This window comes from Ctenopharyngodon idella, chromosome 20 (genome assembly GCF_019924925.1).
Source record: "Ctenopharyngodon idella isolate HZGC_01 chromosome 20, HZGC01, whole genome shotgun sequence".
NCBI lineage: Eukaryota > Metazoa > Chordata > Actinopteri > Cypriniformes > Xenocyprididae > Ctenopharyngodon > Ctenopharyngodon idella.
In genome coordinates, this window is record NC_067239.1 from 21,811,931 (window position 1) to 21,825,843 (window position 13,913).

Below are 13,913 nucleotides of genomic sequence, written 5' to 3' on the forward strand. Positions count from 1 at the left end.
GTGTTGTTTTGCATCTAATGTTGTTAAATTAATGTTTATAGCATTTTTTAATGTTACCATGATGGTGTTTTATGTTTGTGTGAATGTTGTGGAAAAGCTGTTTGTGACGAGCTTTGATTCATCATGTGACTTTCTCATCACCATTTGTTATTGGTGGTTATTACAAAGGTACAAAACAGATATTAATACTTCATTAGGTTGGTAAATTAACATTATATCAGTTAATGAAATACATTTTTTACTGTACATTTAAGTACATTTAAATCTGTAAAACCTAAGATGTTGCTACCGTAAATTTCTGGCAACCACAGCTGCCGGGTTTTTTTTTTTGTTTTTTTGTTTTTTACAGTGAGGTACAAACCCGATTCCAAAAAAGTTGGGACACTGTACAAATTGTGAATAAAAAAAGGAATGCAATGATGTGGAAGTTTCAAATTTCAATATTTTATGCAGAATACAACATAGATGACATATCAAATGTTTAAACTGAGAAAATGTATCATTTTAAGGGAAAAATAAGTTGATTTTAAATTTCATGGCATCAACACATCTCAAAAAAGTTGGGACAAGGCCATGTTTACCACTGTGTGGCATAAAAAGAAGAGGGGATAACAGTCTGCAAACGTCTGGGGACTGAGGAGACAAGTTGCTCAAGTTTAGGAATAGGAATGTTGTCCCATTCTTGTCTAATACAGGCTTCTAGTTGCTCAACTGTCTTAGGTCTTCTTTGTTGCATCTTCCTCTTTATGATACGCCAAATGTTTTCTATGGGTGAAAGATCTGGACTGCAGGCTGGCCATTTCAGTACCCGGATCCTTCTTCTACGCAGCCATGATGTTGTAATTGATGCAGTATGTGGTCTGGCATTGTCATGTTGGAAAATGCAAGGTCTTCCCTGAAAGAGACGACGTCTGGATGGGAACATATGTTGTTCTAGAACTTGGATATACCTTTCAGCATTGATGGTGCCTTTCCAGATGTGTAAGCTGCCCATGCCACACGCACTCATGCAACCCCATACCATCAGAGATGCAGGCTTCTGAACTGAGCGCTGATAACAACTTGGGTTGTCCTTGTCCTCTTTAGTCCGGATGACATGGCGTCCCAGTTTTCCAAAAAGAACTTCAAATTTTGATTCGTCTGACCACAGAACAGTTTTCCACTTTGCCACAGTCCATTTTAAATGAGCCTTGGCCCAGAGAAAACGCCTGCGCTTCTGGATCATGTTTAGATATGGCTTCTTTTTTGACCTATAGAGTTTTAGCCGGCAACGGCGAATGGCACGGTGGATTGTGTTCACCGACAATGTTTTCTGGAAGTATTCCTGAGCCCATGTTGTGATTTCCATTACAGTAGCATTCCTGTATGTGATGCAGTGCCGTCTAAGGGCCCGAAGATCACGGGCATCCAGTATGGTTTTTCGGCCTTGACCTTTACGCACAGAGATTGTTCCAGATTCTCTGAATCTTTGGATGATATTATGCACTGTAGATGATGATAACTTCAAACTCTTTGCAATTTTTCTCTGAGAAACTCCTTTCTGATATTGCTCCACTATTTTTTGCCGCAGCATTGGGGGAATTGGTGATCCTCTGCCCATCTTGACTTCTGGGAGACACTGCCACTCTGAGAGGCTCTTTTTATACCCAATCATGTTGCCAATTGACCTAATAAGTTGCAAATTGGTCCTCCATCTGTTCCTTATATGTACATTTAACTTTTCCGGCCTCTTATTGCTACCTGTCCCAACTTTTTTGGAATGTGTAGCTCTCATGAAATCCAAAATGAGCCAATATTTGGCATGACATTTCAAAATGTCTCACTTTCAACATTTGATATGTTATCTATATTGTATTGTGAATAAAATATAAGTTTATGAGATTTGTAAATTATTGCATTCCTTTTTTATTCACAATTTGTACAGTGTCCCAACTTTTTTGGAATCGGGTTTGTATTTTTCATTATAATAATTGTTAATAATATTTATAATAATTGATTATATAATTTAATTACATATATACACACAAATTATGGTTCAAAATTTTGGGGTCAGCAAGATTTTTTTCTTTTTTAAATAAACTTTTTTAAAACTAACTTTTAAATCAGCAAGATTGCATTAAATTGAGTAAAAGTGACAGAAAATACATTTATAATGTTACAAAAGATTTCTATTTCAAATAAATGCTTTGGTTTTGAACTATTCATCAAAGAATCCTGACAAAAATGAATCAGTTTCTCTAAAAATATTAAGCAGCATGACTGTTTTCAACATTGATAAATTATTCTTAAGCACAAAAACAGCATATTAGAATGATTTCTGAAGGATCATGTGATACTGAAGACTAGGCTTTGTCCAAACTCCCAAACTTCAAAAATTGCTTATATACAATGTATCTTCCATTCACATTTATGTAAATAAAATAAACTAGAACAAACACACACTACACTATATCAAAGAATAATTTATACACAAAGATCCATCTAAACTGAAGTAATTCAAAAGATCACAGATCTTTTCCTTGTGCAAAGAAAAGTAGAAAGCATGCTTTTCCAGGGATGCACTGCTTCCATTTAAGGCATGTGCTGCTTTCCATTTCAACAGAATCAGGAACAGAAAACAACACCGGTTACGGGAGAAAACACTTGCTCACTGTTAGTAGGGCGTCACAGTACAACAGGATCACAGTCTCATTCCTACACAGAGAACATAATTATGCACTTAGATTTGAAAGAAACATCTTGTTGGGCTTAATTTGCAATGCAAAGGCAGTGCGCCGTTTCAGATGGAGCAGAATTCATCCAGAGGCCCGACTGCACGCTCCTACGGACCTACTTACTTTCAATAACAACACGTACATGTGCTGCCTCTGATAGTGATGATGTCTGAGGGGGATCTTCTTGGGGAAAAAAAAGGGCAAGAAAGCAAAGGAAAGCACAGGGATGGATGTGTGATGGGCTAGAGAAACAGATTATGTGTTATGGGCGAGAAAGAGGAGGTTTAAATTAAGAGAAAAGGAAGGATAAATGGATTACCATGAAAGAAATGAGTGGAGAGGCAAATGAAGAAACAAATGGATAAGACGATGAGAATTTGAAGAGGTACAAATGACGGGGGCGTTTGAGGCCTGTTTTACAGCTCGCCTGTCGCAAGACCGTCTCCTTCAACAAATATTAGCAAACACGAAGCGAAATGTCACTTGGAAAGAGAACAGATGGAAATAAAACACACAGAACATCATATTCTTTCTCCTTCCATCAGCGGTAATGGATTTTCTCTAGCATTTAACCAACGCCACACAGAGGAACATTACCATCCATTAAGAAGAGTGTGTTCGTGCGGATGTGCGAATTGCTATACGGTGTACAGTAAACACTGGCCACTTATTACCTCAGCTTTCCTTGAAACACAAAATCACAAAAGTGCACCTGTGGGCAGTGTGTGGCCGTGGATCCAGCGAACTGTAACCTTGAAAAGCATCAACAAACAATTTCCCTCTATGACCTTTTGTATTGCTTTTTAAAAAGGCCATTCAAAGTTTCCAGTTCAGACTTGAAAGAAGAAAGAAACAGGCTAAAGTAAGTAACTCAAGGGTCTGTCATTATTTTATTTCCTGCCGAGGCGCAATCCGAACAATGCTAAAAGCACATAAAATCAAACCAAATAATAGACTTGTGACATGCCTTATTTGAGTGTGTTTTTTTAACGGGTGTTCTATTTATTGTACACACCTGGCAGGAACCTGGAGCGGCCCTGGGACTAACTGCTGCGCTCAAGGGCGATCTCACAGTTCACGGGTTCTTCAAAGTTTCTGTTTTCTGTCCTTCCTGTCCAGATTTATAATGTTACAAAAGATTTCTATTTCAAACAAATGTTGTTCTTTTTGAACTTCTATTTTTCTAAGAGGATTTAAAAAGGATTCAACATTGATAATAATAAGCAATGTTCTTGAGCCCTAAATCAACATATTAGAATGATTTCTGAAGGATCATGTGACACTGAAGACTGAAGTAATAGAATGCAACAGTCAGTAAAAACATTCATTTAACCCATAGGCAAATTGATTTTTAACGGTAACAGACCAACTGTGAGCTACGAGGTTGTTAAGCAATGGTATTTACTTCTGTTCAAGACGTTAGTACACATTATTTCAACTTCAACTTTGATTGTGCTGTTCATAATGCTTCATGGGATTGTAGTTCTTTCCCTCAATAAAGCCAGTAAGTACACAGTCTTGTACCTTTGTATTTCACAATATTACGGTTTTATTTAATTTTATTTTATTGTTACAGTATTTTTGATCAAATAATTGCAGCCTTCACTCTAAAAAATCGTGGGTTATTTTTTTGTACCCAAGTGCTGGGCTGAGCCTTTTGGATTTTTCAAGTTTTTGTGTTACCCTGGGTCAGACATAACCCAGGGGTTGAGTTATTTATCGCAGGCTTTTTGCGACCTCTTCAGGAGAGAGCAGTCAAATTGGTGCATGTCTGTGGTAAAATACAGGTTTGTGTATGTTTTATTTTATCTAAAAATTCATTATTGTTCTGTATGTCATTTAATTTTATGCAAAGCAACATACAGGGGCGTGATGTGAGTCACCTAAACGAGTGTCGCGTCGGTCTTTTCACGTGATGGAAACGTCTGATGCCTTGCATACAATTTTATGATTATATTCAAAAATATAGAGAATATAAATACTTAGGATGTTAAAATATGTTCTCAGAATTGTACACTGATTATTTATGGACAGGTTATGGAGTCAGTCACAGCATTTTTCGGCTAAGAGTGAAACGCACAGGGTGGTGGTCTGAAGTCAGCAGTTCCCCCCGCCAAAGGCGAGCCATCTCCGGCATAAGATCCAGCGCCGTTATGGTGGAAACAGGACAACAGAGACTGGTCAATTACACTTGAATTACTTCTAAATGTTTAAATTGTACTTCTAAAATTTGGCTTCTAATACAAGCTTAAATGTAGGCAATATGTATTAAGTATGAAAAAAAAATATGATGGAAAGTAAAGGAATTATCATGCAAACCAGTGGTTGTGTGGAATATTTAAAAAAAGTTTAGAGGATTTAAGTTAATCCGTAAACAGTAATTCATGTATGAAAAAAAAAAAAAAAAAAAAAAGCTAGTATTATTGTAAAAATTAATCTACCCATTATGCTGAGTTAAATAAACAACCCAATTTGCTGGGTAAAATTAACATGTGTTCTGTCCTATATTTACCCAAAATTGGGTTGTTTTTAAACCAGTGTTTTTTAGTGTCTGTGAGCATAAGAAACTTCTTTCAAAAACAATAATTATGGACCAAATAACTATAATAATTATGGAACAAATGACATGTATATCGAAAAATCACCATTTTTTTGTTTTTGTTTTTATGTGTCCTTTCAGGGCTATCTGATATAGACAATAGAAAAGAAAAGAAAAATAGCTTGACTTTAAAAGGACAGTTCACTCAGAAATGCAAATTTCTTTAACGCCAATTTATTCACCCCCATGTTGTTCCAAACCTGTATGACTTTCTTTCTTCTGCGGAACAAAAAAGAAGATATTTTGAAAAACATATTTTTTTGTCTATATAATGAATGTCTATGAGGTCCAGTGTTGTTTGGAACACACTGTTCTTCAAAATATCTTCTTTTAGTGTTCTGTAAAAACAAAGTCATACAGGTTTGGAACAACACGAGGCTGAGTAAATGACAGAATTTTCATTTTTAGGCAAATAAAAATCCCACTTTGCATACACTTCATTTTCCTAGAAACTGACTTTGTATCTGTGATCTCTGTAAAACTATGACAGAGCCACAGTGCTGCTTTATATTTTTTACACTGCGATATAATTACAAGAACATTTCCTTGTGTTGTTTTGTCATGCAACCTGATCAGCCTGTAGCTAAGCAGAGAGCTGATGACTAAATGACAGCTCTCAGAAACGAACTGTGTAAAGACTCCGAAACAAACACAGACGGTTTCAAGCTCACAAGAGCAAAAAAGTTTAATGACTTGAGTTCACAGAATTAGCTTGCAGGTCTGCTTCATTAAAACAAAATGTCTTGAAACTGCCAATCTTGTGTCAGCAGGAGACAAGTGTTCACTGAAACTTTGTCTAAATATTAAAACATCAAACCGCTTCCGAATCAAAATTTTCTTTCCTTGTTTGTCTCCTTTTCTAAGCCATATTTTGAAAACGAGAGAGTAAAATTGTTCTATTTTTTGTACATATTGAAATGGATTCACAATTTGTATTTTTGTGTTTATGTAAATTAAGAAACCGAGAAGCTGTGGCACAGTATTTGTATATAATGTCTTTCTGAATTTGAGTCAACATTCGCAGGCACTGCAATCTCCATCCAATAAAACTTGTGTAAAAGTTGTGCACTTCTAGGCTTCCCTTCTGAATTCAGTGCAGGGCTCTACGCTTACATCTTTCAGGAGTCAAAGTCTCAAAAATGTAGGGGCACAGTGAAAGTTCACTTTTTTAAGGACCATAACATTAGTGTTACAAGCAGACCAGAAGTCGCCCACCGAAAGTCGGACTGGAGAGGAATGAAAATGAAAAGCCGCAGTGTGAAATGTAACTACTGTGAAGATGAGATGATCCCAACTTTTGAACAAATATCGAGTTTCAATTAGGGATGCACCGATCCAAATCCGATATTGTGCGTGTACTATTCTGTGTTATTGTTAAGCTCCACAAAAGGCACAAAAACATTAAAAAGCACCATAAAGTTTCCGTGCACTATATTCCAAGTGTTCTGAAGTCATTCCATAGTTGCATTTGAGGTACAGATAAATATTTAAGTCGTTAAATTAAAGTTCATGTAAATGCCTCCCTCCGCTACGGCTGTCAGTCATTCTCCATTCAGCATTCAAACTGTGTGTTGCGTTCGGTTACGACAGTCAACACAATGAAAATTTCTCCAAGATGAATCAGTGTTTCTATTATTATACTTCATCTGTAGACAACGATACCGGTAATACAATACGCATCAATATATCTTCACTTTGTGCTTTGAACTTTTCAATGCGGAGCGCTGCGGCTGCGCGCTGTGAATCCATGATGCTTCAAGCGCATCATTCTGCACACAGGATGCGCATAAGCGCTTTGTGCCGCTCTGTATGGGAGCCGTTCATTTTATAATACTTTTGCGCAATGAAAGATTGTTAATAGCATTTTTTGTTCTGTCCTATCTATCATATGTTGCTGCCTCATTAAAAAAAAAAACTCTGCTATAAATTTAAAAAAAAATGTCTTTTAATTTTATAGTATAGCCTATATTTATATATAAAATTCGGAATATATATTCGGAAGTGAAAAAGGCGGATCGGTGCATAGTTTCAATAAGTGGAGGGAAAGAAGTCACACTTTAGATTAGATTCCAATTCTCACTATTAACTACGACTTATGCCTCAATAAACTCCTAATTACTGCTTATTAATAGTTAGTAAGGTAGTTTTTAAGTTTAGGTATTGGCTAGGATTAAGGGATGTAAAATATGGTCATGCAGAATAAGACATTAATATGTGTTTTATGAGTACTAATAAACAGTCAATATCTGAGTATGCATGCTAATAAGCAACTAGTTAATAGAGAGAATTGGACCCTAAACTAAAGTGTTACCAGAAGTAACTCTCCACTAATACGGTACACTAGGTTGTCCGTTTTGTTTTTTTAAAGGATCAAAAGCACAAGAACAAATGAATCCAAAATTTTCTGAAGAGAAACAATCACTTCATATGATGAACAGATTTAATTTAGGCTTTTATTCACATAAACATTCATCAACTCACACATCAGTTGTGGTATACCGATGGAACCTCAAGCATGTTCGCATGACGTGCAAGAAGCGATCAGGTTCATTCTCATGTGTTTACGCAGCACGTTTGAGCTTCTGCAAGAGGTTTGTTCTTGCGCATCAAGCAGGTTCGGCTGAGCTTCTGTTTATGTTTGCTGATCAGTTTTTCATTTTTGGGTGAACTAGCCCTTTAAGCACTTCTTTGTTCAAAGTAGGAAAGACTTCATTTGGTACCCTATTTGTGTAAAGTGCCACACAATCTTTCCTCGCATTACCATCATCATTATACACTTCACTTTGTCAAATCCTGTGAGAAGCCTTGAAGCCTTGATGTTTGCTCATGATGTTTTATAGGTTTTATGAAGTGTTAGCCAACTAGCACATAAATGCTGACCTTCATGATGAGGATGCTAGAGCTCATCATAATGATGAGGCGTTTATTGAGTCCTGTGGTCAGGAAAAACACGGTGTGAAGGGATAAGATAGAGATAGTGTTCCTTCCTCGTTAACTAACAACTCTCAAAGTGAACTGAGAGGAGCATCATTATAACACACACAGAGTGAGAGAGAGAGAGAGAGCGAGAGAGAGAGAGCAAGAGAGAGGAGGAAAAGGAGACGAGAGTTAGGAGGGGAATGAGAGGGAGAGATGCTGAGGTGCAACAGAGGGTGAAAATGAAAGATGGAATTATGATAATAGAACGGGGGGAGAGAGTAACAGGAAAAATGAGAAAAGAAGCGTGCAGAGAGAAGATGCAAAATTTTGCAGGGAAGCGGTAAAGTGCTGTCATGTGTAATGCAGATAAACCTGAAATATTACAAGAAAAGAGGAAAAGAATGACACCATAGAAGATGTGCAAAAGAGACAGAGGAGGAATGTGCACAGAAATGGGCAAAACAAAGAGAGAGAAAAAGCTGATACTGTTTTATCAGGCCTTTTCAAGGTGAGAACTTTTATTGTATCGCTAATGAATTCTGTTCTTGACTCGTGTAAGTGTTTGGAAACTTGCTAAAGTGCCAGATAAAGAATAATGGCTGTGGAATGGAGGGTGACAGAGAGAAAAGTGTATGTGCACGCTTACCCGGTAAAGTGGGCTGCACTTGTCTTTAAAGCAGGGTGCGAGGCGGGAGTAGATCCGAAGAGAGTAGTAATACGCAGCTAACTGCAGAGACAGTGCTGATGGGGGCTGCTTCTCAAAACACGTGTTAGCATCCAACACCTGAAATAGAAAAACAATAAGAGGTGCGTTCACACTGCAAACTTATCTAATTTCGTTTTCAAAACTGATCCTTAAGACTTTTTGCACATACAGTACTGTGTCCAAAACTGCTGATTCATTCACTACATAAAGAATGTTACATATATCGCATCCAAAACCACAACATAGTTTAAGGCCAATTCACACCTGCACCAACAGACGGCAACAAACTCTTTTTGGGTCTTGTTGGATCGGTGTGTTACCTCGTGTGCATCTGTTGCTGTTGATCGGTGCTTGTTTTTGCCCATTGAACATGCTGAATCAGTGTTTGTAGGGTCGTGGAATGTCTGAGAAGTGACGTACAGTTATCTGGTGACTGTCCGCGTTAGTCGCCGTCTGTTAGTGCAGTGTGAATTGGCATTTATATATGTAAAGAGTGAGCAAAAAAAAGTGTGTTCGGACACTTTGAGACAATACTGTGCCCTTTGTATGACATGGGATTATTATTGTTAATAAAAATAAATAAATAAAATAAAACAAAATAAGGAAAAACTGAGACTAAAAGCATTTTAATGACTCCAAACAAATTAAATTAAATTAAAAATGACCTCAAATAAATTTTAGTTTAAAAAAGTATATTATAAAACTTTATACAAATTGCCTCATTAAACATAAATATGCCACTAAAATAGAAAACTCAAACTAATAATAATATAATGGAAACTAAAAAAAATTAAAAAAAAAAAAAAAAAAAACTCAATTGAAAGACAAATAAAAATTTAAGAAAAATTCAAAACTATCATAACCCTTGCCAGAAGTTACAAACATGATTGCCTGGTTTCACAGACAGGGTTTAGGATTAAGCCAGGATTAGACCTTAGTTCAATTAGGACATTTAAGTAGCTTTCATAAACATGCCTTAGATAAAAACATTACTGGTGTGCATCTTGAGACAAAAAAATGACACCGACATATTTTAAGCTATGTCAGTGCAAATTGCTTTCAGTTAAAACAGTTCAAACATGCATTTTAGTCTGAGGTTAAAAAAAAAAAAAAAAAAAAAAAAAATCAGAAAAATCATTCTAAATTGAATTTCAAACTACATGGATTGGATCAGTTTGTAAACAACAGATTTCACATTCAGACCAGTTCAGACCACAAAAATCTAAAAAAAAAAAAAAAAAAAAAAAAAAATCTATATTTGAAAAAAACAACAACAAAAAAAAACACTTGTGTGTGATAAAGTGACAAAAAGAAATGGGACAATGGGACCTTTGACACTTGTAGTAATGTCAATAATAAGCAGGATGAGTACTTTGAGTGACTGAATGTCTCAGGAACTCGACCCATGAGGACCATCGAGGATAAAGCAGTAGAGGACAATGGCCACACTAACGACATCAATTTCAACCCAACTTCACCTGATAATGAACTGAGAGGCATCACTGATGACATGCTATCAATTTTAAGCCCATAAAGATTTTTTTCAGATGATTTTATTAGAGCATGAACCGATCTGGATCAGGAAAATGCAATAACACTTTGAAATGGAGGCCCTGGACTTACCAGGACAGAGGCTAATAGGTATTAGACTTGATATCAGATTTTCAGTGACTTTTAAATGGTTTTATCTTTCAATACCACACGATTTTAACTGCAGTGAGAGAAACAGATATGAAAAACCATAATCTGAGTCACCAGAGCTCAAGCATACCCTCCTGCACACACACACACAGTCACTCAAAATGAGAGAAAGAGAGAGTTCTGCAAATAGAGCAGTCAAACTCACCTGAGGAAGAGCCAGTAAATAGGCCAGGGCGAGTGTCATATCTTTAGGAAAAGCATCACTGGCCAGCTGAAGGAGCACTATGAAATGACAGAGGAGACGGAGAGAAAAATAAAGGATGAATATTTCAGAGTTATTCCTGCAGAGAAGCACCTCCTTGCTTTACTGTAACATGACGTGACAGAAGAGAGAGAGGGATGAAAATGAACCACTATGGCTCTCATTGGCAGTGTACTGTGACTGTGACAGCAATACTGAGAGCATAATGCAGATTGAGGCCCAGAACATATTCTTACCCTTGACCAAAAAAATATTTAAAAAAGCATTAAGATACGAGAGGCTGTCTATGATGCAAAATCTCCCTTACGTGCAAATCTCCTGTCCAGACACAACAAGCAAGATGCAACAGGATAATAGAATATTTCGTTGTTTGTTTGGTTTCTATTTGTGCGATGTTGCACTGAACAGACACGCCAGATACAGATAATTAACATGCACGGTATTGTTATTGTGGGCAAATACCGTGGATAATTATTTTTTACGAATTATTCAGAATGCATTTTAAGAATATTTTTCCATCAACCGGTTAAAATGTACAACAACTGCATGTATGCTACGTCGAAGAGGCATGCACACTGATGTAAACAATCCCAACATGGATGAGAAGCATGAACGAGTGAAAGAGACGCGCTGAACGAAAATGCACATTCACTCTCTGACAGTAGGTGGTGCTTATGTAACACCAGATATGCAGCCGTTACCCTGGTAACCTCGTAAACAAAGCAGGCTGCACTACTTTCTTTTTCAAACAGCAATTCAGTATTTTGTATTCACAAAATTGTTTATCATAGCACCAAATACTTAAAGGGTTAGTTCACCCAAAAATAAAAATTCTGTCATTAATTGCTCACCCTCATGTCGTTTCAAACCCGTAAGACCTTCGTTCATCTTCGGAACACAGATGAAGATCTTTTTGATGAAATCTGAGTTTTCTGTCCATAGACAGCTACGCAATTAAAACTTTGATGCTTCAAAAAGTTCTAAAGAGATCGTAAATCTAATCCTTAAGAATTGAGCGGTTTAGTCAAAATTGTCTGAAGAGACTCGATCGCTTTATATGATGAACAGATTAAATTTAGGCTTTTACTCTCATATAAACATTGATCAGCGAACATAAGCTCTCAGATTTCATCAAAAAGATCTTCATTTGTGTTCCGAAGATGAACGAAAGTCTTGCGGGTGTGGAACGACATGAGGGTGAGTAATTAATGACAGAATTTTCATTTTTGGGTGAACTAACCCTTTAAATACTTTATAAATTTTGTATGTTGTATAGCTCAACATAGTAAGTCTTATTATTTAAATCTCGTTTTCTTGATTTACAGCGAGTACCATGTTTTACCATGCCAAATTTCGATCTAGCATACTGCAGTGTGCAACAAGTGTCTCATAGTAGCCGCCGAGTGAACGCAGAGTAGCACTATAACAACTTTCAACACACAAATGTATCTAATATGATAAAACAACGTTGCTTTACCCCACATATACGCTGGACCGGAAAAAGCGGAAGCGGTGACTGCGGCATAATAAAAGTCCTGCTGCTCTCGAAATGTGTTTCGCGCATGTCTCATTAGCAATCGCTCCACCGGCCTCTTTTCTGCTCGCACAGCGCTCAGCCCTGTTCTTCTTCATACTATAGTAACGTTAATCTCATCCATGAACATAATTTCTGCCCGAGTCCTGTCTCTATTCTTTTCCACCGGCGAAAATTTACATATTGTGCCTTTAAATGTTCAGTTGTTTTTGTTATAAGAAAAAAGTTATTAAACCTGATAACACATTTTTGCTAATTACTTCAATATCGTGTTAAAACGTATACCGTGATAAAAGCTTCAGCAATTATCGCAATATGAAAATCTGATACCGTATAAAGGGTTTTAACTGCTTCAGATGAGTCTCATCTGAATATACGAGATACTTCAACATACTACATGATTATTCCATCCGTAAAGTGTACTGTATGTGATAATGACCTTGCGATCGTAAGCTTCACCTCATTTAACAGAGAACTAAACTTTACAGGCATTGTGGCTAAATTGGATCAATTAGGATCTGACCACAAACACCCTGTGGGACAATTGTAAACATTCGTTAACCCTGAATAACACACACACAAGAGCAATACGTGCAAAGCTAGTGAAGAAATGTTACTGTATGAAACAAAGGCAGACTGCTGTGCAGACATATGCAGCGCCAGACTCTCAAATACGATCAGCAGGTGACGTGAGAGTAATTTTTTCGGCAGCCCATCAGTTCCCATTTTTTACACAACTGCAATACAGTGTTAGGTTTTATTCTGCCATTCTGAGCCTGTGATGGTATCAAAGACATTTTGCGCATCAAACAATCTTGGCAAGACAATGTTATCAAAAACACTTGGAGCAGAGGGAGTCTTGCGTGTGCTGAAATAATAAAGGTGATGAGTTCCTAACAGTAACTGTTTTAGTGTTCACAGCTGTTTGACAGCTTCTTTTAACACATCCTTCCTCAAAGTCCCTTTAACATTGAAAACTAGAGAGGTGTGGCTTCACACAGTAACACAGAGAAGCTGATCAGAGATGGAGGCTGTCATTATACTTAAAAACTTGTGCTCTGTTCTATTCTAGAGTGTGTGTGTGTGAGTGTAAAAGTATGCGATAAAGACCAAAAAAGACATTGACACACTTTAAATATGCACAGTATGCACAAAAAAAAAAAGAACCTTCCAAGCTACACGTGTGACACTGACAGGATGGAATAAGAAGGATTTGAGAAGTTAATGATTAATAAATTAATTGATCATTATTTTAAACAACGATTGATTATGGGAATTTATGAAAATTGACATCCCTAAAATTTACATATACATATATATATATATATATATATATATATATATATATATATATATATATATATATATTCTGCCAGCATTATTTAACATTTATAATTGTATTTATTTATATTAGCAGGATGGAATAAATAAATATATAAACAGAAATATATATTTTATATCAAATTATTTTTATATTTAAAATATGTAATTTTTATACATTTCAATTATATATAAAATATATAATAAATACATATTTA

At 36.3% G+C, this 13,913-nt stretch overlaps 1 protein-coding gene across 2 annotated transcripts in view; it reads right to left on the reverse strand.

Annotated features, from left to right (window-relative positions):
• nbas (NBAS subunit of NRZ tethering complex) overlaps nt 1-13,913 on the reverse strand; it is a 175,149-nt gene that overhangs the window by 80,274 nt on the left and 80,962 nt on the right. For both annotated transcript variants that reach the window (XM_051874425.1, XM_051874424.1), the window contains exons 39-40: nt 10,785-10,861; nt 8,879-9,016 (exon numbers count right to left, since the gene is read on the reverse strand). In XM_051874425.1, coding sequence (XP_051730385.1) covers nt 8,879-9,016; nt 10,785-10,861 — 215 coding nt within the window. The remainder of the gene's footprint in view (nt 1-8,878; nt 9,017-10,784; nt 10,862-13,913) is intronic.